Source organism: Rhinatrema bivittatum, chromosome 5, assembly GCF_901001135.1.
Source record: "Rhinatrema bivittatum chromosome 5, aRhiBiv1.1, whole genome shotgun sequence".
Lineage (NCBI taxonomy): Eukaryota > Metazoa > Chordata > Amphibia > Gymnophiona > Rhinatrematidae > Rhinatrema > Rhinatrema bivittatum.
The window spans coordinates 25,038,311-25,060,857 of NC_042619.1; the positions used below are offsets into that span (position 1 = coordinate 25,038,311).

The window sequence follows — 22,547 nt, forward strand, 5'->3', positions numbered from 1 at the left end:
TCAGGGTCCACTTTCCTAACAGATTATTGAGGCCATGGACCCGGCAGATCCTCGCCCAGAAATTGCAAACCCTCCAGTCAGCCCTAGAACCTGTTGTGGCAGATATGAACCACCTTGCAGCACGTTTGAACTCCTTGACCCTTCCCGTGGCCCTGTTGCTGCTCCATTGCCAGTTCCAGATTCCCATTTGGCGACAATTCCCTTGCCCGCACCACCCCGATATAACGGAGATTCCAGGTGGTGTTGTGGGTTTTTGAACCAATGCCATATGCATTTTTCGCTTCAGCCAACACGCTTCCCGAATGATTCGGTTCGGATAACTTTCATCCTCTCCCTTCTTGATGGAAAGGCTCTGGCCTGGGCCTCTGCGCTGTGCGAGCACGTTGACCCTCTTATCTCTAATCTCCAGCAATTCGTCTCGGCGTTCAAGCAGGTCTTTGACGAGCCCGGTCGATTACCCACGTTGGGCTCTGACCTTCTGCACCTGTGCCAAGGTAATCGATCGCTAATGGACTACGCGATCGAATTCTGAACCCTGGCCACAGGGCTGAACTGGCAGGGAGACTGCCTGCGTACTATATTCCTGGAGGGTTTAGCCCCCAGGATTAAGGATGAGCTAGGGCTTTGTTGATTTCACGGGGAAGATAGATGCCTTCAGCAGCGAGCTCAGGAGCTCCGCTCACTTCAAAGGAGCTCCTCCAGAATGCTGTCTTCTTCCTCGATCGGTCTCACTCACCCTTTGGGGGGATTCTCTAGAAGAACCCATGCAACTAGGTAGTGTCCACCTTACTAATGAAGAGAAGACCCAACGTCAATTAGGTCTCTTTCTGTATTGCGGAACAAGCGGCCATCTGTTAGCCCAGTGCCCAGAGAGAAAGGGGTCTCCCCCACGCCGCGAAGCGACAGAGCGGACGACCCTAGGGCTAACCACCCCCCTGCCCCAGTTTGTACTGCTTATATCCCTGGAACAACCCTCTACATGCTTCTCCACCCAAGCCCTGGTGGACTCCGGGGCTGGGGGAAATTTCATACGACAAGAGATTATAGACCAGCATCTGATCCCCATGAAATGCCTAATATCACCATTGGCAATCTCTTCTGCTTTTGGGGATCCCCTTCCTGGGCTGGTGACTCAAACCACTGTGCCGCTCACATTGAAGATAGGACCCACACAAACGGAGCTCCTTTCCTTCCATGTGCTTCCTAGGGCAGTAAGTCCCATCATTTTGGGTCTATTGTGGTTGCAGAGGCATCAACCCCAATTTAATTGGTGCATGATAGAATTCATCCATTGGGGGTTAGGATGCACGAATTCCTGTTTAAAGTCGGAAGAGCCTCCCAGTTCTTTGCTCGTGGCCACCACCTTGCCAAACCTTCACACCCCTGACAAGAGGTCGCAAGAGACCCAAACTGCCTCCGGGGCCCTCCAGAAGGATATACTACAACTAGTCTTTGCTCAGTTGAAGGACCAGTTGTTCCACGAGAGATTGGGACATGAGGACCGGAAGAATGAGCACAACCGAGTGAAGGAAAAGATCACATCTCTATAAGCGATAAAGATGAAGAAATACAAACTCTGAATACACTTCTGTTACAGGAGAAGGGCACGAGACAGAGACCCATTTCTGCCTGTCTGGCCTCTGAGGGACTGGAGGGCCTTCATCCCACAATAGTAGAGCCTGACATCCCTTCTCACTATTGGAAGGATTGCTCCCCCTCGACAGGGAGGGTTCAGCTCCTGGAATTGCATGAACTAGGAGACCAAACCAATTCTTTGGATGTGGAATCCTCCACTCAAGTCTTCCTTGGAGCTGTTATCCCCCATCAATGCGGGACCTCGAGGGGGGGTACTGTTACGTTTGGCAGCCTGTGAGTTACCCCATCGGACCACCACACTCACCCCGGTCCTGCGAGGCAGGCGCCCCATGTCCCGGTATGGGGACTAGCGTTCGGCACGCTGCAGTGCCGCGCATGCCAGAGCCGGTGCGGTGTGCAGCTCCTTGCGTCGGGGCATCCCTTGTGTGGGCCGCCCTTGGCTCTCTGCCCTCCCCCCCCCCCCCCCCCCCCCCCCCCGGTTCGGTGCTTGCGTGCGGGACAGCCTGGCCTCTTAAAGGGCCAAAAGCAGAGGGACGGGTCCTGAAGCCCACGGCCCTTACTGATGACCTCATCGAGCTCCTGACTATTTAATGCCAGGCCCTGCCTTCAGTCAGCATCTCAGCAATAGTCCTGCTCTTCTGTAGAGTGCGAGTTGTCTGCATTCCTGTGCTCTGTCTTCGCCTTGCTTCGCTCCTGATCCATTTCCACCATCCTTGCTCCTGTCTCCTGTTCCTGCCTTGCTGCTTGTCCCTTGGATTGCTCTCTCGGTTCTGACTCCTTGCTTGGTACTCAACTCTGCTTGAACTCCACTTGATCTGACTCCTTGCCTGATATCTGGCTCCCCGCCTGTTGCCGTATGCTGTCTGTCCGACGCCGGTTTCCTCGGTTGGACCTCACCTTCACTTCATCTACTCTCCCCCTGGCATCGCTGGGAAGGCCTGTGCCTAAGTCCTGCTGGCCCTGGCACCCAAGGGCTCAACCTGCAGGGAACGAGTGTTTGTATAGGTGAAGCTCCTGTTGGGCCTTCCCTCCTGTTATGCCTCGCCGACGACGAGGACCTCCAGGGGCCTACCCCTGGGGGTAGCAACAACTTTGCCTTGGCTCAGGGTCCACTTTCCTAACAATATGTTTGATATTTAGCATTTGTTATGGGTTTGTTTTGGTATTCTAGGTGTATACCTTTCCCCTGAGGAAGCCCGAATGGGCGAAATGAGGGTTCTTTGTAGGGAACAGAAATTTGGATGAAGACAAGCCTTCGGGTCGCCATGAAGAGAATGGAGATTTGACAGAATAAGAACTATTTTGATTATTAAAAAAAAATGAGGATAACATTTGAGGATATTACTTTAATGAAGAAATAATTATTGCCATACTTTGAGAAAACAAGGATGACCGTTATTGAGATGTCATTTCGAAGGAGAAGGATTTAGTAAGATCTTCCTTGTAGTGATAGAATTTGAAAAAGCTGTGCTGCTACATTTGTAGTTTGTAATCATTTTTTGCAAATGTTATAATTTCAATGTATGTCATTTAATGTTTACATTGATGTTTTTGTATTTTACAAAAATGTTTCAGTGTTTAGTGTTTTTAAGGTATGAATGTGGAGTGATTGAGATTGTTTGTTTTATAGTTTGTATCTTTCTGTGAAGTTGTGGTAATAAAAGTGCTTATATACGTATGATATTCATTTATTGATTTTTTTGACTCATTAAGTGGATTTTGATGTAGCCTTCTTTTGGGCCACACAGCCACCTTCTGTCTTCAGCTGCAGGGCCCAGGCCCACTCAACAGCCTTCTTTCTTCGGCCTGGGCCCAACTGGGATTGAAAAAAAATTGTGGGACTACTGAGACTCAGGGCTCAGTGCTAACGAAACTCCAGCTGCAGTGCAACACTATCGTAGGAGAAAGAAGGGGGGAAGGGAGACCACCAAAGCATAGTGAATTTTTCTGAATTTCTTAAAAAATGTTTAGCAAATTTCTCTCAATTTATTTCTGAAAGATTTGCACATTCCTATTTAGAGAAACATCTTACTGTAAGCATAGTTAACCCTAGTAAAGGGAGCAGCCAGAAATGTTTGCTGAAAGAATGCAAATGTAGATATCTCCTGGCTTAAGATAGTAGAGAGGAGCATTCCTAAGATGATACTAAATGTAAGGTTTTGCTGTTCTGCCCTTTCTCTGCTCAGTACTTGTAATATGAACATTTTTTGGTAGTCTAACTTAAATTAGAACATAGCAAACTAATAATAAAGAATAAATATCTTCCTAATATAAGATTTTAAAGTAGGTGCACCTCTATATGTATTACACTGCAGTAGACCTCCTCGCCTCTAAATAATGAGTTTAAATGAATAATAAATTTGTAGACCATTATACTAGGCATCATTGGGCAATGATCACATTTGATATACACTCTGCTTTATATATAATCATCATTCTGATGCCATTTGACTATTTTTCATGCAAATAAAATGCCACCTTGAAAAATATATCTGGATAAAAACTTATCTTATTCATTCTGCATGTAGTTTGAAAACTGCCATAAATACATTTTGATGTATTCAACAAATGCCCATCACACATCAGCCTGACACGGGACCATATTTTGGACTAGAATAGTCCTTCATCAGGGTATTACCATCACATCCAGGTCTAAGATCAAAACAAAAATATATATTTAAACAGTGTCTTTTTAGAAAATTGTACTCTCACGGATGAGACCCACTCACTAGTTTGGTGTGTTTAGTATGTGAATGGCATCGGGAAATATCATACCAGTTCCCCTACCTATATGATCTTTTTAAAAGAAAAAAATTCACACCAATTAGATGGTGTCCATTCCAATAAATGAGCCATCAATCAAATGCAGTCAGTAGCAAAAAACCAAGTGCATTGTAATCAAATGAGAGAATACCAGTCAGTCTCATTATCGAGCCCTGTCGGTTGTGTGGTATTGTTAATTCAGCTCATTAAATAAACAATCTAGGCAGCATTTAGTAAAAGAAAAAAAAGTTTATTCACAGGAGAAGTAAAGAAGCTACTACAAACAGCTCAGAAAGATAAACAAAGCACAAAAGATTTCTGAGGGACGGAGATCTTACTCTGCTATGCTGCCAGAAACCAGCAAAGCAAGATGTCAAAGTATCCTTTGTTTCAGTCAGGTCTTTATACTGTTCTTATCTCTGTTACACCTACGTGTTACTTTTTGTCCTTTTTTGGTCCAAATTACATAGGATGCTGACCACTGACCACATTCCTGAGCACATGCCTATCATAGTGCTTGATCTATGTATGTTATCTGACACACATACACAGATCACTAAGTGACTGCATCTAAAATTATCTAAAAATGAAAATTGATTCCTTCGTATTCAGATAGAAAATCCAATATTGTTCTCTGTAGTCAAGATACTGCATACGGTCCTTCCCCTCCCACCCACCCCCACATTTTTATGTACATGTTCAATCACCCGCCACTTAAGATCTTCAAAACTGTGCAAACTCTCAATACAGTGTTGTACCATGGGTGTTTGCAGCTTGCCTCTCTGTATGCAACTATGCTGTTCAATAAGATGCTTCCATATTGGATGAGTAGGTCTGCCTACATACAGGTCAATCCAGTAACGAGTGGTAGGAAGAGCTGCGTTAGTGCCTGGCGCACCCGCGGTTGCCGCATGCACAGTCCAGCTCACCTACTGCTCGATCCTGTATGTAAATAGCTTGCAAATGCAAGCTGCGTCTAAGAAGCGTCCGTGAAGCATTAGGCCCGCGCAACCCATTTTACTGTATAGAGCGCTATACAGCGCCTATACAGTAACCTGGGTGCGCGGGCCTAACACTTCACGGACACGCTGGGCAGCCCCAGTCCTCTCCCCTCCTCCCGAAGCAACAAAAGCGAAAAAAATCAAAAAAGCGAAAAAAAAAGTTGCAAGAGAGAGAGGGGAGAGAGGACGGGTAGTCCTACGCTCGGGATTGCCAGTCCTCTCTCCCCTCCTCCCGAAGCTGGAGGCAGGGGAGCCGCGGTCGTCCTCGCCGATGTCCGTCTCCAGAGGGGGGCTGCAAAAAAAGTAAGTCGCTTCGTCGCTTTACACTGCCAGTCCTCTCTCTCCTCCTCCTGGAGCAAGGCTGCTTTTCGCGCCTTGCTTCGGAAGGAGGGGAGAGAGGACGGGCAATCCTGAGCGTAGGATTGCCCGTCCTCTCTCCCCTCTCTCTCTTGCAACTTTTTTTTTTCGCTTTTTTTCGCTTTTGTTGCTTCGAGAGGAGGGGAGAGGACTGGGGCTGCCCCGGAGACCAGCACCCATGAACGCGGCCAGGGCAGGTGAGCGGGCACTGGGGGAAAGTTTGCCGCCTACCCTTACCCCTGCCTCTAACGCAGGGGTAAGGGTAGGCGGTAAGTTAGCAGGTTAAACGCGCAGCAAAATGGCAGGGTAAAAAAGTGATAGTCGGGGCGCGCGTTACTGGATGGTAGGGAATAGCTAATTCGATCGTTTACATGTGATATACATGCTGCGTGCGGAAGGAGTTACCCGGGGATTTAAGGACGCGGTAAGAGTAGATTAAAAGGGGGATTGTGGATCGCAGGAAGGGGCTAACGCGGCCGGAAAGTGAGTAGAAAGCGGGTTAGGAGCGGGGTAACAGCGGCCCCACTTTACTGGATTGACCTGACAGTTTGTCCCTGCAACATCATGTATAAGATGTTGGGGGTTGTACAGTCAGTAAAATCCCTTGCCTCATAAAGTATGCTTGTATCATTACGCCAGAACGGACCAGTGATTGCTTAGTCACACAAAGAGCAATCACAACATGACCAGTGTCCCTTGTGAAAAGGACCACCATTAGTATTCTCCATATTGATTTCTAAAAGTGGCAACCATGAATGAACCACATAGTCACGTATGTTTTTGCCACACTTATATGCTATTACTGGTCTGCCTGAAGAAGATGCATGCATCTGTAGAATCGGCTGAATGGCATCAGACTAATGATTATATATAAAGCAGAGAGTATATCAATGTGAACAACATTGCCCTATGACGACTAGTATGATGGTCTACTAATTTGTTCATTTAAACTCGTTATTTAGGGGCAAGGAGGTCTACTGCAGTGTTAAACTCAGGTTCTAGTGTCGTGCCACAGGGGATCTAAGGTTGTTTGCACTTAGACCTTGGATTGTATAGGAAGACAGATGCTGCTACTGTGTCAGTCCTAACTTACCAATGAATGGTGCTAAAGGTGCTCCTCCATCCCTGGGCTGACAATGATTTTCGGTCATTGTTTGGGTGGGGGTGGTTTGAAGATGGAAGGATAAAATAAAATAATTTGTGTGTGTATGGGGAGGTGGAACAAAAAAACAAACCCCCAAAATAACAGGCTAGACTTTATAAACTCCTTTTCAGGGTTGAAAAATTCCTGGATGCTAGGTCATGCCAAAAATTGGTGCCTGTTGCTGGCTTGATAATGATCAGGTTGATAATGAGTGGTGCCGAGTGATTGGAGAAGAGCGGTGGTGGTCCCACTTCACAAGAGTGGGAACAGAGAGGAGGCTGGTAACTACAGACCGGTTAGCCTCACTTCGGTGGTGGGAAAAGTAATGGAATCACTGTTGAAAGTGAGAATAGTGACCTATCTACAGTCCGGAGAATTACTGGACCAGAGGCAGCATGGATTCACCAGGGGAAGATCCTGTCAGACAAATCTGATTGACTTTTTTGACTGGGTAACCAAGGAATTGGATCAAGGAAGAGTGCTCGATGTCATCTACTTAGATTTCAGCAAAGCTTTTGATACGGTTCCGCACAGGAGACTGGTGAATAAAACGAGAAGCTTAGGAGTGAGTGCCGAGTTGGTGACCTGGATTGCAAACTGGTTGACGGACAGAAGACAATGTATGATGGTAAATGGAACTTTCTCTGAAGAGAGAGTGGTTTTAAGTGGTGTACCGCAAGGATCGGTGTTGGGACCGGTCCTGTTCAATATCTTTGTGAGCGACATTGTGGACGGGATAGAAGGTAAGATTTGTCTTTTTGCGGATGACACTAAGATCTGCAACAGAGTGGACACGCCGGAAGGAGTGGAGAGAATGAGACGGGATTTAAGGAAACTGGAAGAGTGGTCGAAGAAATGGCAGCTGAGATTCAATGCCAAGAAGTGCAAAGTCATGCATATGGGGAGTGGAAATCCGAATGAACTGTATTCGATAGGGGGGGGAAAGGCTGATGTGCACGGAGCAGGAGAGAGACCTTGGGGTTACAGTGTCTAATGATATGAAGTCTGTGAAACAATGCGACAAGGCGATAGCAAAAGCCAGAAGAATGCTGGGCTGCATAGAGAGAGGAATATCGAGTAAGAAAAGGGAAGTGATTATCCCCTTGTTCAGGTCCTTGGTGAAGCCTCACCTGGAGTACTGTGTTCAGTTTTGGAGACCGTATCTACAAAGAGACAGAGACAAGATTGAAGCGGTACAGAGAAAGGCGACCAGAAAGGTGGAGGGTCTTCATCGGATGTCATACGAGGAGAGATTGAAGAATCTAAATATGTACACCCTGGAGGAAAGGAGGAGCAGGGGTGATATGATTCAGACTTTCAGATACTTGAAAAACTTTAATGATCCAAAGACAACAACAAACCTTTTCCGTCAGAAAAAAATCAGCAGAACCAGAGGTCACGAGCTGAGGCTCCAGGGAGCAAGACTAAGAACCAATGTCAGGAAGTATTTCTTCATGGAGAGAGTGGTGGATGCCTGGAATGCCCTTCCGGAGGAAGTGGTGAAGTCCAAAACTGTGAAGGACTTCAAAGGGGCGTGGGATAAACACTGTGGATCCATCAAGTCTAGAGGTCGTGTATAAAGAGGAGGCAGCAAAACACTGCACGGTGCGGCAGTAGCCACAGAGGCATTCACGGAGCGGGATGCCAGTGGCCAGTGGTTGGTGTTCCACCTTCACGGAGCGGAAGGATGGAGGGCTGCCATCTCCAAAAAAAAACAACAAAAAAAGCAGGGGTGGGTAAGAGTATGTAAAATTAACGGTGAGGTTATAGGCTATAGGTATTGCCAATTATTAGGCTTGTTCAATATTTGTTGATAGTTAATGTGGCTCTCGCGGAAAAGGGGCTACTACCTGGAGATAATACCCTTGTTCAGTGTACATACACAAGGTTGATGAGACTCCATCATAGCTCTGGGCTTCAATGGCAAGAGGTAATGTGGAAGATAAATTAAAAAAAAAAAAAAAAATTTTGTATTCACAGGGAAGCAAGGTGTAACTGGGCCGATACTTTACTTTCAATGCATGACCAGTGTAGCTCTCTGCTTCGGCGAAGGAGAGAGTCTGATACTTCTCTTTCAACGCATGGCTCTCTGCTTCAACGGCAGGGGGAGTGTGGAAGGGAGGATCTGAGTGTGGATGGCAACCAATGGAGTCTGGATCGTATAGTCTGGGTGGACAGGGGCAGGGGTGTGGCCTGCTTGTTGCAAAGGTTGCTACCCCTAATTGAGCTGGATGTTCACTTGGATGCAGATCCGGCGATGCTCTCTACATTGGTGGTAGGGTGGAGGGGAAATAGGGCTGGAGGGTACTGGAAGCCAAGAGTAACAGGTGGGAGAGAGAAAAAGGAAGAGGAAAAAAAAAAAAAAGGATAAAGTGTGTAGCTTGCTGAGCAGACTAGATGGGCTGTTTGGTCTTCTTCTGCCGTCATTTCTATGTTTCTATGTAGGTTACTTGCACATGTTTATTTTTGTCATTCTGTTTTACCTTTTTGTTTTTGATTTATGACCACCTTTCCACTGAGGTACTGAAGGCAAGGTATATTCATGTATCTTACCAGATACTGGGACCAGTGAAAAATTAGGCCTTTGTCTTAATCTGATTTCCTAGTCAATAAATTTAAATAAATCCTATTTTCTAATATTCATTGTCTATTTGTTTATTATTTTAGCGTCGCCTTCGTCACCTACGCAACATCGCAGCACGAAACATTCTTAATAAGAATGGTTATCGACTCCTTGACACCTACTATACGCTTCACCTCTGTGATAACACAAAGATATATAAAGGTAAGTCAGTTCTTAAGCTTTGAAGTTTTCATTCTCTTGTTAAGTTATTTAGGTTGAGCTTCATTCTTCATAGACTATAAGTGGTATTAGGGTTCGGGAACCAGTCTGCTACTGCTCACCTCTTTTCCCCCTCCTCCACACATATTGGGGTCAGCAGTGCTGCAGACAGTTTTCTGTTATGTCCTATACCTACACAATCTGCATAGTTCAGAAAAGACCATGTGTTTTATCCACAGCATTAGGCTTTTGTTACACTTTGCAGGATTAGCATTTAGAAGAAAATAAACAATACATATCTCTAAAGTCCTTGCTATTTAGCATTGGTTTATACTAAATAAAGCTCTGCATCATTAGTGGATTGAAATGTGCTAGAAACCTTGGCCTGCTTAAGAATATAAGAAATTGCCATGCTAGGTCAGACCAAGGGTCCATCAAGCCCAGCATCCTGTTTCCAACAGAGGCTAAACCAGGCCACAAGAACCTGGTAATTACCCAAACACTAAGAAGATCCCATGCCACTGATGCAATTAATAGCAGTGTATTAATAAAGGTAACTAGCTGGCTAGCCCTACCCAACTTTGGGAGATTCCCTTCTGTTTGCATCCTTTGTCTTGGTACTGGCTGGGCTGAGGAGGCATCTCTGTGAAAACACAACAAGTCGCTGTATTTTCCACAAGTCGCTCAACAAGCCGTTGTATTTCCACAAACCCTCTAGGACACCCAGATCGCAACACGCTGCCACAATACACATGCCTTCGCATAAAAACACTTGCTACGCTTCAACCAAAGAACGTACCATTTCCATAGCAGGACCTGCAACCTGGAACACCATGCCCCCCGATCTGTGGCAAGAAACTTGCACAAAAAAATTTAAGCAAAAAATTAAAACAAGGCTCTTCAGGCAAGCCTTCTCCCAACAATAAACTACCTGCATTACACAGTAAACAGCCCTTCCCGGCTGTATACCCCTGTACATTAAGTCTGCATAATTTAATAATTTTATTCATGAAAATATAATATATTTACTCTTCTTCATTGATTACCTCTGTTCCCCCCCTTGTTCCTTGCCCATAATATTCATACTATTTATTCTCCTTTTTTACATAGTTTTACCCCTGTTATGCCGATTCTACCCTTGTTCGCCAACTCTTTTTTCTGTTAACTATACTGTTCATTAACTACAATTGTAAAGCACTGTTGTTAATTTCAAGTTGTCTGTAAACCGATATGATGTTACGGAAATACAAACCATCCTGAGAAGAATGAAACCTTCGTCTCATCCTGCAGACCACATCCCCTCCAAACTACTTCTATCTGTTCCAGACACAATAGCCACCTCATTGAAAAATATCATCAACTGCTCTCTAGCCCAAGGAACCTTCCCAGATGATCTCAAAATGGCCTCAATCTCACCGCTCCTAAAGAAACCTAACCTAGACCCGAAGGACCCTAACAATTTCCGCCCCATAGCTAACCTCCCATTCATCGCCAAGATCATGGAAAAACTAGTGAACTCTCAACTCTCAGATTTCATCGAAGACAACAATCTTCTCTTCACCCCACAACACGGCTTCCGAAAAAATCGAGGCACAGAATCCCTCCTCACCTCGCTGACAGACCATATCTTACTGGGCCTCGACAAAGGAAACTCTTTCCTATTGATCTTGTTAGACCTATCCGCAGCGTTCGACACTGTCAACCACGCCATCCTCCTAAACCAGTTGTCGTCCATAGGAATCTGCGGCACCGTCCTATCTTGGTTCAAAACCTTTCTCAATAACAGAGGTTACAAAGTTAAACTCCAAAACAAGGAATCCTCAAGATTTGACTCGACCATAGGAGTCCCACAAGGTTCTTCATTATCTCCGACTCTATTCAATATTTACCTGCTTCCACTCTGCCAACTTCTCACTGACCTCAATCTAAAGTACTTCCTATACGCAGATGATATTCAAATCATCATCCCCATCAAAGGCTCATACTCTAAAACTCTTGACTACTGGGAATCATGCCACCAAAAAATCAAACTACTCAACAGCCTTCACCTCATCTTAAATTCCTCCAAGACAGAAATCCTACTCATCTCTCCTGAGAACAATACACCTAACATTGCTCTTCCTACCAACCTACATACCACACAAGTTAGAGACTTAGGAGTGTTATTGGACAACCGGCTAAACTTCAAGGCACACATCAACAAAACAACCAAAGACTGCTTCTTTAAACTCCAGGTTTTGAAAAGGATAAGACCTCTCTTCCATGCTCAAGACTTCAGAATGATCATCCAGGCAGTCATTTTTTCAAAATTAGACTATTGCAATTCCCTATTGCTAGGTCTGCCTTCTTCCTATTCCAAATCATTACAGATGGTGCAAAATTCAGCAGCCCGACTACTAACAGGCACAAGAAAAAGAGACCACATATCACCCATCCTGAAAGAGCTACATTGGCTACCCGTATACTTCCGAATCATGTACAAAGCCATATGTATCATTTTCAAAACTATACATCAATGCACTTCCCTCGATCTTCAATTCCCTCTCCAAGTATACAACTCGACAAGACCTACCAGAGATGTTTATAGAGGCACACTCCAAGTTCCCCCTGCGAAATCGACTAGACACATTACCCTAAGAGATCGCGCCTCCTCCACAGCTGGCCCCCTTCTGTGGAATTCCTTACCCACAGATCTCAGACTAGAACCCTGCCTCCTAACTTTTAGGAAAAGACTTAAGACTTGGTTATTCAAGAAAGCTTTCCCAGACACAATTTAATGACACAATCCAAGGACACAATCCAAGGACTCCTCTAAAACATCCAGCCATTAATCATGCCATTTGCACATAACTTGTAATTTGACTTGTATATCGTTTAACCATTTTATTCTTTCCTATTTCTTCCTCTTCACCAAGTTTTGCTACCCTTGTTAATTGTAACTGTACCTTCGGTCACCTCAGTTCTAGTTTGATGTATTTAATGCACTCCCGTTTCATGTAAACCAGCAAGATATGTTCTCATGATTGCCGGTATATAAAAACCTTAAATAAATAAATAAATAAAAAATATAGAAAAACCCATAAATAAATCAATCTCTGGCTTCGTGGCCAGCAGCCTCAAACCCTCTCTCACTAATTCCTGCTGAATATTTATCATACTATTACCATTCACAACTGTGTCATATTTATTCATTTGATTACCTATGTACCGTTTCATAGTCTTATTTTTTCACTTGCTATTCTAATGTATCAATAGGCTGAAATGTAAATATTGTGCTGTTCAATTTCTCCCCTTCCATCCCAAGTTTATTTTCCTTGTTTTTTGTAACTTTCCCTCTCCCTTTTTCTGATTCACTGTATTTAAAGTTCAAGGTTCTTATTGAAAATATTGTTTTTTACGTTACGTTATGCTTTACACTCCTTGTTATTTGTAAACCGGGTTGATGTGATGCCTATCATGAAACTCGGTATAACAAAAACAATAAATAAATAAATAAATATCTGGCAGGGCTTTCCTCTCTCCAGTCTCCCCAGACACTCCTGGTCCTTTACCTCCTCGACACAGGGAGGGACAGGGTTGATACCGCCACATCGTCACATATTAATTAATCTCTCTCCACCTGCAGCCGTCTTGTAACAGTCAGGATATGAATATGCAACAGTTCATGCATAGTCAATCAGAGCACGAAAAGGGGGTTATTAATTTCAGAGTGCTGCCGCCTCCTCCCATTGGGGGTGAGGGGTGGTCACTGACTTTGCTATGTGGCGATTCTGGAGCAGGGTCTAGTCCGGTAATCTCTTGACCAGCAGTGTCAGCGCTTCTCTTCATTTCAGATTGTTGACTTCCCCCTTTTCCCCCTATCCTGTCTCATGCTGTCCTTGGATAGACTGTTTTCTACTCTGGGTAGATTGTTGTTTTTCAGTTCACTGGTGAGCCCCCTTCTTGTATTAGTTATTTCTTGTTTTTATGCAGACTTGTTTGTTTCAGCTTACTTCATTATTTGAGGGAAGAAGCTTATAGCTCCTAAATCAAATAAGTAGATCTGATAAACTGGGTAGCATGGTTGTGCTGGTCAAAGTTCTTATCTTGTTTTTCTTTTTCTTTTAAATTAACCATTTTTATTAAAGAGAGACTAGCAAATACAAGAGTACCATCTTGGACCATGGGAACAAATACAAAAACAGACATATAACACTGTCAATGAGCCCAATGACCCACAACACAAACGTCTTCAGAAATTTTCCAAGAAAATATAATAGCAGTCCCTCTACCCCCATCCCCAAAATCAGTCATACTTAAGCAATATTGTCACCAAAACGAAAGCCCCTGAAAACACCAATCACACCAAGGGGCTTATAAGATTCCACTTATTATATTCCCCTATAATAAGAGGGTTCAGATCATCATAAGGCATCATAAAGTATTCCCCAATACTAAACCTCACCAAGAAAACCCCCTAACCTCATCAACACTCCGATGAGCAGGAATCTCGCCAGAGGATATAAGCAGACCAAATTTTGTCAAACTTTACTACAGTATTCCTTTGATGAGCAGTGATCTTATTCATACCTTACAGGCTGTGGATACGACTATGCAAACCTTGTAATGAAGGGATCTGCATGGAGCGCCAACATTTGGCAATCTCATAGTGTACTCCCGTAACAACCTGAATCACTAATTTTTGTTGGAATTTATTACCTTCAGGGATGGGGACATTCATTAGTGCCTGTAATGAATACAACTTAAAGGTAAGACCCAACATTCCCTGTAGCCAAGTAGAGACCTCTCCCCAGTAACCTTGAATGAACGGGCACTCCCACCACATATGCATATACGTTCCCAAATCCCTGCAATTCTTCCACCACCTGTCCAGAAGCGATCAAAAAAGAACGATACAACTTAACAGGAGTATAATACGAACAAAAGAAAACTTTATACCCATTTTCAATTAGATTGGTAGCAATCGGCCCTCTTCCCATTTACAAGAAGATAACCTTCCATTCCTCATCTGACAAAGGATGCCCCAAATCCTGTTCCCAGGCCTTAATATGGCTTGGAGAAGAGGAAGGATCCCTATTAAGCAAGGTATAACATTTAGACATTAATTTCCCCTCTTTATCCGCATTCTGTCATCAGGATTTAAACACGGGGACTCCCTTCACCAGATCCTGTGCCACAGAAATAGTTGACAAAAAATGCCTGACCTGTAAATAGCTGAAAAATCATAAATCCTCTGTAGATCAGTAAAACTCAGAGGACCATTTACCCCCCATACATGTTCAATACGGGAGATCCATTGCTGTTTCCATAAATTAAACAAAGGGAAAGTAAGGCCTGGGCCAAAAGCCAAGTTATCAAATAAAGAGGAACTGAGATAAAAATCCCGCTGTCCAGTTAAACTCTTCCAGGCTCGCCACACAAAGTACCCATGTAATGGTAGGGGGCATCTGAGCAATGGGTCTCCACGTTTTCCTATGCTGCCAAATTAATGCTTGAAGTGGCATTTTCCCAATAATCTCATGTTCTAGGATAATCCAAGGTTTGATAAGATTTGTTTTATGCCAATCTATGCTGGACCTGAGATGGGCTACAGCATGATATCACAACAAATGTGGTATATCCAGTCTTCCCTGTTGCTTTGAAAAAACAGGAACCATTTAGCGACCCTCGGTGGCTTCCCCTGCCAAACAAAGTGGAGACATCTTCTCTGCCATCTTTTCAACACTAAAGGCAGGACAGCAAATGATATTATCTGAAATAGATAATAAATTCTAGGCAAAATGTTCATCTTAAAAATAGCAACTCTGCCCAGTCAAGAGATATGAGAACGGTCCCACTTCTCCAGGTCCTTATAAATTTGTGACGAGAGAGGAGGGTAATTCAATTGAAAGAGATCCTTTGAATTACCAATGTAAATCCCCAGATACTTAATTTTTTTATCTGACCATTTAAAAGAAAATTGAGATTGCAATATTTTAACCTGATTGACTGGGGTCGTAAAATTTAAGATCTCTGATTTCTCCCAGTTGATGGTAAACCCCGAAACTGCACTAAATTGAGCAATCTCATCTATTGTCACCCTCAAGGAGACCACTAGGTGAGACAATGTGAATAACATATCTGCGAAAAAGGACATTTTCGATGAAAATAACTCAGCTGGAACCCTGTAAATCAAAGGATTATCCCTAATTTATGTAGAGAAAGGTTCTAAGGAAATTGTGAATAGTAAGGGAGATAAGGGGCATCCCTTCTCATCCCTCTAGCCACCTCAAACGTGTCAGAGTATCCTCCGTTGATCTTAATACAGGCTTGGGTTTGTCAGAGAGCTTAGAGAGCCATTGCTGAAAAAATGGTCCAAACTGCATTTTCTCCAGTGTCCTAAATAAAAAAAAAAAAAAAAAAAAATGCCATTGAACTAAATTAAAAACTTTTTCAGCATCTATGGTCAATAAAAGAAAAAAGTATTTGCTTCTGCTCCCACCAAATGATGTCCACAATTTTTTGGGCATTGTCCAATGCCATACGGCCCGATACAAACCTCTATCGGCAAGGATCTTGGCTAAAGTTTTTAAGTCTAAATTTAACAAGGAAATCTGTCTGTATGGCCCACATAAGGCTGCATCTCTTCCAGGCTTGGCCAGAACTATTACTCTCACCAGATTGGAAAAACAATGAAGGGCATTAAACATTTTTATTAGCGGTAAAGCCAATTGATCAGCAAAAACTTGGTAGAAACTTGCTGTATACCCATCAAGGCCTGGTGCTTTACCTGATTTCAAATTCTTAATGGCCTGCATTACTTCAAGCTGTGAGATTTCATGATTCAAGCTTTCCCGTTGAGCTTCTGTCAAACCCGGCAAAGATGCATTTGACAAATATAGGTCAATATCTTCTGATTTTATTGAAGAATTGGCGCTATAGAGATCAGAGTAAAAGAGCAAATAATGATTTCTGATATCTTGGTTTGAGGTCAAAATGTTTCCTCGGGCATCTTCTTTTTTCACCACATTATTCAGGCTATGCTGACCCCTCAATTTATTAGCCAATATTTTGCCTGCTTTATTATCCCCTTCAAAATGTTTGTTTTACTAAATCTAGCTTGTGAACTATAGAGGCTGAATCTAGCTCTGCTAATTTAGACTTTTAGACTTGGATATTATAATATATCTGAGGTGACAGAGAAGACTTATGACAACTCTCCAATTCCTTGAGTTTAGCTAGCAACCCACGCCTACTCTTCTCCCTGCATTTTTTCTCATGAGATGCCTTAGCAATAAAATAGCCTCTATATACTGCCTTAAGACACGCCCATATAGTAACTGATGAAACTTCTGGAGTATCGTTCAGCTTTAGATAAGAGCTAAAGTGATTCCGAATTTGTTCCCTAAAAGCTTCATCGGCAAGCAAACTATCGTTTCAGTTCCAGAATAACTGCTCTCTGTCATAGTCCTGAAACTGAATACTAAACCAGTCTGGGGCATGGTCTGACCATGTCATGGACTCGATATCTGAAGAAGTAATTCTGTTAGCAAAAGCCCAATTCTCTACAGCTTTTTAGCTTCTCTACAACTAGGGTTTGTCAACCCTCAACCAGTTCCTAGCAGCCTGGAAGAAGAAGCTCTACCAATTCTATCACCAGAGCAACCACTTCCACATCCTCTGCCTGGGAAAGACCCTCTAGTAATACCATCCGTTTCCCCTCAACCTACGACGCCAATGCCGGTTGACTCCCCTCCGCTGCCAAAACAACCTGATTCCTATCCATCATCACCAGGCTCATGGACCGGATATCCTTTCGACCTGCCAGAAGGTCCTCAGGAACCTTATTCACCACCGGAGGATCTCGTGTACCCCAAATTCATTGACAAGGTGGGCTCGGTGTTGAATGTGGAGGTACATAAGCAACCGGATCTATGATCTGAAACCATGGGTCTTCTAAAAATCTTCGATCTCCCATCAGATCCATCGGCGTTACCATCACACAAAGTCTTGGACTCAGTGCTTGAGAGATCCTGGGAAACGCCGTTTGCAATCACACCAGTGTCCAGAAAAACAGATATAAAATTTAGAATGCAGCAGTTTCCATTCTGTTCTTCCACTCAATTACCACATACATCAAAAGTAGTTGAATCAGCAGTACAAAGAGCCAAGAAGACCAGGCTACATTCGAATAAATCACCCGGTAGAGACAACAAACTGCTAGATGATTTTGAAAAAAAGACCTTCTAGTCTGCGATGTTAGGTGCACACATACACCAGCACCAGTTCTATATAGTGCAATATTTGTATGAGTCCTTACAACAACTTAAGGCACTCCTACCGGACACAGATTCTGCATCACAACCATTACAACCTATTCAAGACATGGAAGAAGGAATCAGACACCTTCTTAGAACAGTATACGAAGCCTTTGAAACATCTTCAAGAACTTCAGCAGTGGCAATTGTGGCAAGACTTATGGCGTGGCTAAAAGCTAGCGCCATACGTGAAGATGTCCACGATAAACTGGCCAATCTTCCCTGCCGGGGTGATAAACATTTTGGGGATCGCCTACAGGAGACAGTAGCTCAACTAAAGGAGCAGAATGTGGCAGTTGACGCATTGACATCGGCCAACACTTATGGAAGCTTTTCCCGCAGGTACTTCGCACAGACTAGAAGAGGTCCATACCACAGGCGACCGTTCCGCTCCTATACATCTTTCAGGCCTCCCCCTTATACCCAACAGCCCAGGCAACAGCCTCAACATCAACAACAACGTAGAGGCAAACCACGTAATCAACGTCGTCAAAGTCAAACACTTGCTACCACTACAAAGCCATTGACTTCTTTTTAAGCTTAGCAGGGCCACCACCCCTCACACAAGTAGGAGGGAGAATCGCAATATGCCATCAGGCTTGGTCAACAATCACATCCGACTGCTGGGTCCTGGAAATAGTTACACAGGGTTATCAATTACACTTCCTCTCCAAGCCTTCCCTGCCACATCTCAGTTCCAGCAAGAACATGTATTCCAACCACCTTCAGTCGGCAGAGGAGGAGATAACCCTACTAGATCAACACGCGATACGAGTCTTACCATCCAGACTCCGCAATATGGGCTTTTTATTCCCCATATTTCTTGATCCCAAAGAAATCTGGAGGCCTCAGACCAATTTTGGACTTATGTGACCTGGACAAATACCTAGTCAAAGAGAAGTTCAAAATGGTTTCTTTAAAAACTATTCTTCCCCTCCTTCAACCCAACGATTGGATGTGTTCGCTAGACCTGAAGGTTGCTTACACCCATATTCCAATGCACCCCTCTTCGTGGAAATACTTCTGTTTCCAACACAAGAAACAACATTACCAGTACAGAGTTCTTTCCTTTGGCCTCTCCGCAGCACCAAGGGTATTCACAAAATGCATGGCAGTGGTGGTGGCCCACCTTCGACAATTGGGAATTCAAATATTTCCCTACCTGGATGATTGGCTCCTTGTAGCATCTGATCAAAATACCCTTCTGCTTTACCTACAGCAGACCATTTCCTGTCTCCAAAACCTTGGCCTCATGAATTACAAAAAGTCAAATCTGCAACCCTCCCGCACACTTCAGTTCATAGGAGCGCTCTTAGACACGACAAGAAACAGAGTGTTTCTACCACAGGACAGACGGCTAGCTCTACAAGGGAGCTACGTGCTACGGCCAAGCCAATAGGCCGCCAAATATTGTCAGTACTGGGGCATATGGCAGCAGCAATTCTTATGATTCCAAACGCTCATCTTCACATACGATGAAACAATGGAAACAACATTCGCAACCCTTGTCTCGAAGAATCAACTTGACTTCCAACCTGATAGACTTGGATTGGTGGTCGAAATCACACATACTTTAGAAAGGAGCACTTTTCACTCTGGCCCCGCACAATATAGTCTGCACAACCGATGCGTCCCACAAGGGATGGGGAGCGCACCTAGACCACCTACAGACCCAGGGGTTGTGGACCCCTCACGAGCAGTCCTATCAGATCAACCTCCTAGAGCTCCGAGCAATACGCTACACCCTCTCTACATTCCATGCACAACTGCAGGGAAAAAGAGTCATGATATACACAGACAATCAAGTAGCCATGTTTTATATAATCAAACAAGAAAGGTCCGGTTCATGGATACTCTGCAAGGAAGCACTACTAATATGGGATTGGGCAACTCATCATTCAATCCATCTACAAGCCACCTACCTCCCAGGCATAGCCAACACATGGGCGGACAGGTTGAGCCGACGGGTACCAATAGGTAGCCGACGACATTTTCATGGACTGGGGGATACCTTCAATGGACCTTTTCGCCACGGAACACAACAGGAAGGATACTCACTTCTGCTCCCTATTTCCCAGCCATCTCCGAATGGCTCAAGACGCCTTCTTGCTTCCATAGTTGGGAAGCCTGATGTATGCATTCCCTCCAATTCTGCTCATAACACGCACTATTCAGAAGTGCTTAGCAGAGGCAGCGGACCTAATACTCATTGCCCCAGCATGGCCAAGACAACCATGGTATGCATACCTCCTTCGTCTCTCCATCTCACCCGCCATACCCTTACCCAACAGAGCAGGTCTGCTGTCTCAGGACCAGGGAGCTCTCCTGCACCCGATGCAAGACTCACTCTACCTCACAGCGTGGAGATTGAACGGGAAGTATTAATACAGCAGGGGATATCGGAAGACACCCAGAAGGTTTTATTGGCAGCCAGAAAACCTTCTACAAGAAAATCATACTAATTCAAATGGAAACAATATGAATCAAGGTGCTCCAGAAAGCATTATGATCCCTTTGCTTGTACACCTATACATTTGCTAGATTACCTATTCTCCCTACATACAGCGGGATTGGCAACCACTTCAGTCAGAGTACATCTCAGTGCCATTGCAGCCTACCATAAGCCCCTCCATGGACAACCAATTTCTCAGCACCCACTAATTTCTAGATTTATCAGGGGTCTCCACCATCTTAGGCCCTCGGTGTCGAAGCCTCCAGTAGCTTGGAACCTCAGTCTGGTTCTTGAGCAGTTGATGCTTCCTCCATTCGAACCGTTAGACTCTGCTCACATAAAATACCTCACATGGAAAGTCGTCTTCATAGTAGTGGTCACCTCAGCATGCTGAGTCAGTGAACTACATGCACTGGTACATTATGAACCATATGTTCAATTCTTCCACCACAAGTTAGTGCTCCGAACTCACCCTTCCTTCCTTCCAAAGGTGGTCTCATCTTTTCATATCAACCAATCCATAGAACTACCTACGTTCTACCTAAAGCCACACCATAATGGCTTAGGTAGAACTTTAGGTAGAACTGCTACCCTTGTTATTTGTAACTGCTCCTTCGATCACCACAGTTCTAGTTGTTGTATTTAATGCACTCCCGTTCCATGTAAACCAGCAAGATATGTGCTCATGATTGCCGGTATATAAAAACCTTAAATAAATAAATAAATAATGATAGAGAGAAGTTGCTCCACACCCTAGATTGTAAAAGGGCGCTTGCATATTATAAAACTAGAACTCAGATGACTACAAGACCATCTCAATTATTCCTCTCCTTTAACCCGAATACTCCAGATATACCAGTTGCAAAATGAACTATCTCTAGGTGGATAGTTCAATACATCCTTTTTTGTTACAACAAGAGACAATTGTCATTGGAAACGAAACCAAGAGCTATTCAACTTCGAGCACTTTCCACCTCATTGGCTCACTTATGTCAGGTTCCCCCTCTGGACATTTGTAAAGCAGTCAAATGGTCATCTCTACATATATTCACGTCCCACTATTGCTTGGACCAGAACTCATCTCAAAATGCCAAGCTAGGATGTGCAGTTTTGGATACCTTGAATTCATGATTATCGGCTGTCCACACCACAGATGTCATACAAAAAACCCCCCAATAAAACATTACTACAACCAGATGATGGTTAGAACTATGGCTATTAACATACATGTGAACATGATAACCAAATCATCTGAGTGTGACTGGGAGCTAGGGACTCCCATGACAGCATGGCTAATTCAGCCCTGCTATTGATGGGGAAAAAGCAAGTTTGCTTACCGTAAACGGTGTTTCCGTGGATAGCAGGATGAATTGGTCATGCTGACCCGCCCACCTCCCTGGACAGCCATTTTTTGTTTGTTTATTCTCTGCTACACTACAGACTGAAGAGAAGCTGTCTTTCTGCGCGGGAACACACACGCAGCCGCACAGAGCACAACTCTGTATCAGCTTTGAGAAGCTCCGCCTCTGACGCTAGACTGACAGCCCCATGACAGCATGGCTTAATTCATCCTGCTATCTACGGAAACACCGTTTACAGTAAGCAAACTTGCTTTTCTTTTCTGTAAACAAGATTGTTCATAGGCAGCAGGATGAATTGCCCTTACTTAATACTTGCCCACCTCCTTTGAAAGTCGATTACCTCGCTAAAGCTTAAACTCTGGAAGATACTGTTGGGCTCACAAATCAGCATGCTTGCAGGAATTATCAAGCATGATCAATAAAATCTTTTCTGAACTAAGAGATTCGAGTCTGTCTGTGCCCTTGGATGACCTCACTCATGCGTAATGGGTAATTCATCCTGCTCTCTGTGGAGAATCCTGTTTACAGGTAAGTACACTTGGGATTTTTCCCATTGTGAGTCTGAGGAAAAATAGCTGTAGTGCATCAGATCCTGATTAGCTTCTGTATCTTCCTCCTTTACAACTTTTGCTAGGCAAGAGCAATGCCTCTCCTCGGGAAGAAAGAGGCTCTGTCCCAGATTCTTGTTGCCACTGAGGCCCTGACCTCTGACATGGGCCTTGAAGAGGTGGCCTGCAGTGGGGGTAGGATGCTCCCAAAAGATTGTACTAAAGTGGGGTGCTTCTTTGGGAGTG

At 44.1% G+C, this 22,547-nt stretch overlaps 1 protein-coding gene across 1 annotated transcript in view; it reads left to right on the top strand.

The window, feature by feature from the left end:
* The window catches only part of UVRAG (UV radiation resistance associated), a 321,095-nt gene that overhangs the window by 23,787 nt on the left and 274,761 nt on the right, over positions 1–22,547 (top strand). Inside the window, exon 2 of the mRNA XM_029602151.1 lies at positions 9,529–9,646. Within this exon, the coding sequence (XP_029458011.1) occupies positions 9,529–9,646 (118 nt within the window). The remainder of the gene's footprint in view (positions 1–9,528; positions 9,647–22,547) is intronic.